The sequence below is a fragment of the Lipotes vexillifer genome, unplaced genomic scaffold (genome assembly GCF_000442215.2).
Source record: "Lipotes vexillifer unplaced genomic scaffold, Lipotes_vexillifer_v1.1 scaffold1113, whole genome shotgun sequence".
Lineage (NCBI taxonomy): Eukaryota > Metazoa > Chordata > Mammalia > Artiodactyla > Lipotidae > Lipotes > Lipotes vexillifer.
In genome coordinates this window covers 1513797-1521100 of record NW_006777938.1, presented here as the reverse complement: position 1 = coordinate 1521100, position 7304 = coordinate 1513797, and the positions used below count along the sequence as shown (strand labels likewise).

The window sequence follows — 7304 nt, the reverse complement described above, 5'->3', positions numbered from 1 at the left end:
GAATTCTGAGTATAGCTGAGAAATCTCTTCCTCTGAGACAGAATTATTACATTGATATTTTCTTCCTGTGACTCAATTATTTCCAATTTTTATTCGTATAACACAGGTGTGGTCCTTTTTAGACTGTTCTACAAAATTTGTAAGAATTAGGTATTCAAGTGATACCATTTTGGGAATTTTCTTCATCTTTTAAGTTGGCATTGGATATCTGGGAAATCTGTTCCTATTAATATTATATATGTACATTAAAAAAATTCATCTACACCAGAAGAAGCCCACAGGTATGATTCTCATGCACCTAACCCTAGCTAATATCATGACCATTTTGTTCAGGGGCATTCAAGATGCAATGTCATCTTTTGGAATTTGGCCTATAATGGGTAATATTGGCTGTAAATCATTGTTGTACATTCATAGGGTGACTCAAGGCATTTCTCTCTGCACAGTTTCTGTCTTGAACACTTTTCAGGCCATTAGAATTAGCCCCAGAAACTCTAAGCGGGCATGGCTCAAACCCCAAATCTCCACATGCATTTTGCCTTCGTTCCTCTTTTTCTGGGTCATCAATATGCTCATCTACATCTGGATCATCACAAACAATAAAGCCGTCACCAATGCCTCAGCTGCCCAACCTGGCTATTCTCTGGCTTACTGTAAAACAAAGCGAGGGGATTGCAGGGTGTCAGCAGTATTTCAGAGTGCCATGCTCATCTAGAATTTCCTCTGCATCAACCTCATGATCTGGACTAGTGGCTACATGGTGATGCTCCTCTACAATCATCACAAGACAGTTCAGAATCTTCATGGCAGCAGCCTTTCTCCCAGACTGTCTCCTTAAACCAAGCTACCAACACCATTCTGCTCATAAGCTGCTTTGACTTCTTTTATTGGACCAACGGCTGACTTACCACTTACTTGTCCTTAAAAATCTGAAAGTAACATGATGCTAGAGCACATCACTGGATTTCTGTCCTCTTGCCACCCAGCCATCTGTCCTTTGGTGATGCTGAAAAATGCCAGTAGAATTTCCTGCCTCAACTCCTCCCTTGCCAAGATGAGAATGCTCTCTAGTAAAAGGGAATTAGTGATGGCATGGTCACCACCCAGCTTTCCTCTCAGTAGAAGGATACAGTGTCATAAAAGTGTTTTGAAAGAAAAGACACAGTATTGAAAAGTGTTTGTTTTTTTTTTATTCTGCATTTGGGCTCTATTCAAAAGGTAATAGAAAAATATAGTTAAAATTTAATCAACCCTATGAAAACTATGTCTACTGCAGGATTCCTCTGAATTTTATCAGATTAAGAAATCTCATATTCCTACTTTGCTAAGAATTTTTTATTATGAATGTGTTTTGAATTTGATCACTTTTACATTTTTAAAGATTACATGATTTTTAACCCCTTTTCTACTAATGTGGTCAATTTATTTCTCCACTGCATTTGAGTAGTTTATATTTAAATGTTTATTCACTCTTTTAGTCCTGGAATTCAAATATACCTGTTGACGATATTTTATTTTTACATATCACTGATTTTAACTTGCTGGTATTCACCTATAATTATTTTTTCCACAGTGTTGTTTTATACTTTTGGTACATTTATATTGGTTCAATAAAACAAATGGAGAATGTTAAAAATATATATATGTCAAAGGAACCATTTACACCGCGCCAGCTCACTTCTGTAAGAGCTGCAATCTGGCTCCTGCCACCAGCACTTGACTAAGTGCTTATTCGAAGTTCACCAGTGATCCACTAATTAAAACTCCAGTGACCTCTTCTCTGACTTTGCATTCCTTCATCTCTGCCACATTTTAATTTTTGGCTACTCTCTCCTTGAAATTCTCAGTTCTCACTGCTTCCCATTGAGCGCTCTTCACTCCATCCTACTGGGACTTGTTACAGTCTAGTAGGACTTCCTTTTTTTTTTTTTTTTTTTTTAATCTTCCTTCCATTTAGTCACGCAAAGCCACCACCTGAAATATCACCCCTTCTCATCTCTGCCTGTTACAGATCCTACCTGAGCTTTAAGACCTACTTTATGTGTCATCTTCCCTTTAAGCTTTTAAAAATGTTCTTTCTCATTCCTATAGTCATCTAGTTCCTACTTAAAGTACTTTTAAGATGCATTTTTTTTCCCTGACAGTATGATTTTATACACATTTTTAAATCTACCCCAGCAGATATAAATCACAGGAGTAAAAAGGCCACCACTGCAATTTCCTCAATGTTGTGTATAATCAGTAACCTTAAATATTCATTTACTGTGCTATGGTAGGCAGAATAATGACTCCCCTATCATCCCTAATCCCCAGAACCTCTGAATATGTTAGGTTACATGGCAAAGGGGAATTAAGGTTAACAGATGGAATTAAGGTTGCTAATCAGTTAACTTTAAAATACAGAGGTTATCCTGGATTATGCTGGTGGGCTCAGTATAATCATGAGTCCTTAAAAATGGAAAAGGGAGGCAGAAGAGAGAGTTAGAGTGATGCAACGTGAGAAGGACTTGATTAGCCCTTACTTTAAAGGTACAGGAAGGGAGCCAAAAGCAAGGAATGTGAGCGGCCCTTAAAAAGTCAAGAAAACAGATTTTCCCCTTGGAGACTCCAGAAGGAATGCGGCCCTGCTGACACTTGATTTTATCCCAGGGAAACCTGTGTCAGATTTCCAACCTACTGAACTGTTAAGATGTACATATTATGATAATTCAGAGGCAATGGGATAAGAAAAATGGGAAAGTAAACCAATTATTTTAAGACTAAATTACTTCTCAGGGAATTTACCAATTTTACAATAAATGCTTTTTCTGGTTGTTTTTCAAAAGAATCGTGTGTAGTGTCATCCCAAGAGAAAGAGCCTTTAATAAGGCTCTTTAATAAGGTGTATTGATTTCCTTTTTAATAAGGTGTATTGATTTCCTTTTATTTGAGCTTTATAATTTGAAAAAGATAACGATACCTTGCTGTTGAACAGGGCAGCTAATAGTAGGAGCTGTGAAGTGACAAAACTAAAACAGCTTAGTAACAAGTTGGATGTCCTTTATTCAAGGGAAAACAATCCATGGGGGAGTACAGTGCCTACAAGCAGTGGAGCACTGTTGCGGAGGGATCTGGGGCAAAAGCGAGTTTTACAGAGCGTTAGAAGAGGCAACTCAGAAATAGGGCATGATTGGCTAGGTCAGGGATTTCCTTATTAGGCAAGCAGGTCCTAGTTTCCAGGCTAAGGTAAGCTAGCTAAAGCTGAGTTGGAGGACTGTGATTAGTGTATGTTAGGTTTCCTTGACACTGAAGTGTTTCCCATAAGTGCAGGTTGACTTAGGTATAGATTTGTGATAAGGACTGGGCTAACGGGGCTGCCTCCACTTCGTGGGTCCTGATATATGCATTAACTTTATCAGAGCTCAGTAAATATTACTTGAATGAATGAACAAGTGGAGTTGACGAGTGAAGGGAGAATGTTTTTATTCATTTTCTTAAGAAATGAATTAAGTACTTTTAGTTTCTCAAATGCACTGTATTCTTCTCCCTACCTACCCTACCCTGCCTCTCCTCTCATACAAATAGTGCTTCCTTTACTTGGAGCCTTCTTCCTCTTTCCCTTTGAATAAGTCCTAGTGATCCTTAAAGTCCTGGTTTACGTGTGAAACCTTTTAGGAAGGGTATTAAATTCCTTCGCCACTCATTGCCCCTCCTGCTCGTCCATACTTGTCCAGTGTACCTGCTTTGCGGCCCTATTGTACCTTGTACTTCCGTCTTAGCCTTAACACACTGCAGTATTATTACCCATTTAGTTGTCTTTCTCATTGTCATTGTCAGGGGCTATGTCTTTTTCTGCTCACTGTTGAATTCCCAGAGCCTGGCATAATGTGTATTTGATAAATATTTATTGAATGACATTCATGAAATATAGTAACAATCTCAAATGTGTCAAAAATGTGTCAAAACATATGATCTAAATTTATGTGTAAAGTATTGTTTTCAAGTTCTTTATTTGCTTATCTGTAGAAGTTCATAACCCTACCGAACATTAAACTTAATAATAGGTTTATAGGCAGAATGCAATCTCTAGCAGTAAAATCTACTTTTATTTTTAAATATACTACTGAAGTTTACTCAGACTTCAAACTTGACATTTAATCTCAAAGCTTAATCTGTTTCACCTTTAAATTTGAATTTAAATACTTCTTGGAAGTTGCCATTTTACACTTAGTTATTATTTTTTAAGAAATAATTTTATTTTTCTGTGACTTTTCTTCGTTGCAGTCTAGCATTTTTAAGAGCATATATTTAGAACATTGATTGTGTATAATTTTTTTTTAGAGAGAAAATGGCATTGATCTGTTTCTTGCCTTTTGAAAATAGTACTCTGTTGGAGGCTTGGAAGGGTTTAGGTCAAATTAAGTGGGCTTATACTGTTGATGGGCTCCTGCAGATAAAGCCACAGCCAGCTTTGGCTGGGTTGCTTTTGTGTTGATGTACTGTTTTTCCCTTGGGCCAATAGATGCTGTTTCTTGTAAGATAAGAACATGGTAGGGAAGGAAATTTGCTGTTTTGTTGCTATTTAAAGTACTGTGGAACTAGTTGGTAGAACTTGACGCACTGTTCATTTCATCCTCAGTTGAATTATTATTGTTGTTTTTCTTGCGGAAAAAAGTTCTTCTGAGATAATTTCTACCAAGTAGTTATAAGTTACAAGGTATTTTTATGGTTTTTCCATGTGAAATAAAATGATTTCTGGAGATTTGGGTCTCTTTATATTTGGTTTTAGAATCTTAACCACTAGATTGTTCTGCCTCCAGTTTAGATGATTAAAGTTAATAAAGCTAATTTTTTCCTTGGTTTTCATTGTTATTGTGAAATTTTAAGTTGGCCATTAGAAAGAATTCCTAGCAGCCGAAATCTTTGGTCTTTTATTGATAGAATAATCTTTGGTCTTTTATTGATGCTATTTTAAGCTACTGTTAGAAGAGTTGCTCCAGGAAGCTGCTAACTCCTCCGAAGCCTGTGGGACTCTCCAACATGGGTAGTAAGGCTGTGGTGTGTGTTTGCTCTAGTCCTTGGAACTCTTGGTGGAAACGGGTCTCCCTCTGAGTTGTATGCCATGAAATCTCATTGTTGTAGTTTACTTTCTTCCAGTGTCACAAACTCATGGAATGAAAGTATGACAGAGAGTGAAACTTTGCCTAGTTCCTATGGTGATGTGAGGAATCTTTAGGGGCTATTAGAAGTATATCTTTGTTCCAAGTATTCCCTTGTTCCTGTGGTTCCAGAGCTTCCCCCATCCACCCACGGAATCACTGACGTGAGTTATTTATTTCAGGATGAGGGTAGATACAGCCTTGAATAAAAGAATCATTTGCTCAACTCTGAGTTTTATTTTCAATAAATTATTTTCATGTGTAGTAACAAAACTCAAAAGGTACAAAAGGATATAATTTTACATAAATCTCCTCCCCATACTTTCTCCCCACCTGGCCTCCACCCTTTATCTCTGTCATTCAGTTCTGTGTACACAAAAGATACATGGTTTACACTCTTGTACACCTTTGCTTGTTTCACATAATATCTCTGTACAGTTCCATATCAGTATGTATAAAACTATCTCATTCTTACCAGCTATAGTAACCATATCCAGTCTTATGCTTTTACAGATAATGCTAGAGGGGTTGGTAGATGCAAACTATTACATTTAGAGTGGATAAACAACAAGGTCCCAATGTATAGGGAACTATACTCAATATCCTGTGATAAACCATAATGGAAAAGAATATAATAAAGAATATATATATGTGTATAACTGAGTCCCTTTGCTGCACAGCAGAGATTGGCACAGCATTGTAAATCAACTATACTTCAATAAAAAAAAATAATGCTACAGTTTTAATCCTGACCATACATCATTTTGCATACATACGAGTTTATCAATATGATAAATTCTTACAAGTAGAATTACTGGGTCAAAGTTTAATATTTTAAACTGTGGGGGTTTTTTGTTTTTAAAATATTTATTTATTTATGGCTGCATTGGGTCTTCATTCTTGCGCGCGGGCCTTCTCTAGTTGCGGCGAGCCGGGGGTACTCTTCGTTGCGGTGCTCGGGCCTCTCACTGCTGTGGCTTCTCCTGTTGCAGAGCATGGGCCCTAGGTGCGTGGGCTTCAGTAGTTGTGCCTCCTCACGGGCTCTAGAGTGCAGGCTCAGTAGTGTGGTGCACGGGCTTAGTTGCTCCGTGGCACGTGGGATCTTCCCGGACCAGGGCTCGAACCCTTGTCCCCTGAATTGGCAGGCGGATTCTTAACCACTGTGCCATGAGGGAAACCCTTAAACTGTGTTTTAAATTAATTTTTTGTCTGTACAAAATAGGAGTCATGACATTTTGGGTTGTCTGAGAGAAATCAGGATGTTCTAAATTTTAGAAACTCCTCACCATGTATTAAGAGCAAAATTTGAAAATCTATACATAATTTCACTGTAAACAATGGTATGTAAAGGACTCAGGATGGTATATAGGCAATTTCTGCCACACCAGAAGAAATCTTTTCTGGTGCTGAGAAGAGCCATAGGTCAGTGTCTTCATTCCCCTACATACCTTTTCAGAGGCTGAAAATCAAAGTAGAAGACAGGGAAGTGTTGATGATGCTGGTGATTGTGATAAATAAGAACAACCAGTTAGTTTCAGAAGAGAATCTGAGAACAGCAGGATTGCCTGAAAAAGCTGACTGTCTAGGGATAGAGAAATTCTAAGAGCGCTGGTCTGCTAGCTGAGGCCTGTAAAGAGAAAGCCTGGATACTGCAGTGTATCTGGACCTCAAAACTAAGCTTCTCAAACCTATAGGCTATAGCACTATTCAAGGTTGTCAGCCAGAAAAGACCAGCCAAATCTCAATAGATACAAGCATAGGACAGATAGTGACTAGGTAGAATGACAGATAGTGACTAGGTAGAATGACCGATGTCTAAGGTGAAGCCAGTCAGTTGCCTGGGCCACAGCAAGTTAATCAGCACCCATCTCCCGTTCACCATGACCGTGAGACAACTCATCCTCCTCCTTGTTTTTTTTTTTTTTTTGCGGTATGCGGGCCTCTCACTGTTGTGGCCTCTCCCGTTGCGGAGCACAGGCTCCGGACGCACAGGCTCAGCGGCCATGGCTCACGGGACCAGCCGCTCCTTGGCAAGTGGGATCCTCCCAGACTGGGGCACGAAGCCGTGTCCCCTGCATCGGCAGGCGGACTCTCAACCACTGTGCCACCAGGGAAGCCCCCATCCTCGTCCAGAAAAAAAGAGGGTTGGGAAAATTCCTTGAAGAG

General features: G+C 38.9%; 1 protein-coding gene across 1 annotated transcript; it reads left to right on the top strand.

Moving 5' to 3' along the window:
• The first annotated feature begins 316 nt into the window (after positions 1-316).
• On the top strand, positions 317-838 carry LOC103091543 (vomeronasal type-1 receptor 4-like). The gene is made up of 2 exons (XM_007451374.1): positions 317-502; positions 716-838. The coding sequence occupies exons 1-2, from the start codon at positions 317-319 to the stop codon at positions 836-838; spliced, it is 309 nt and encodes a 102-aa protein (XP_007451436.1).
• Positions 839-7304: the final 6466 nt, after the last annotated feature.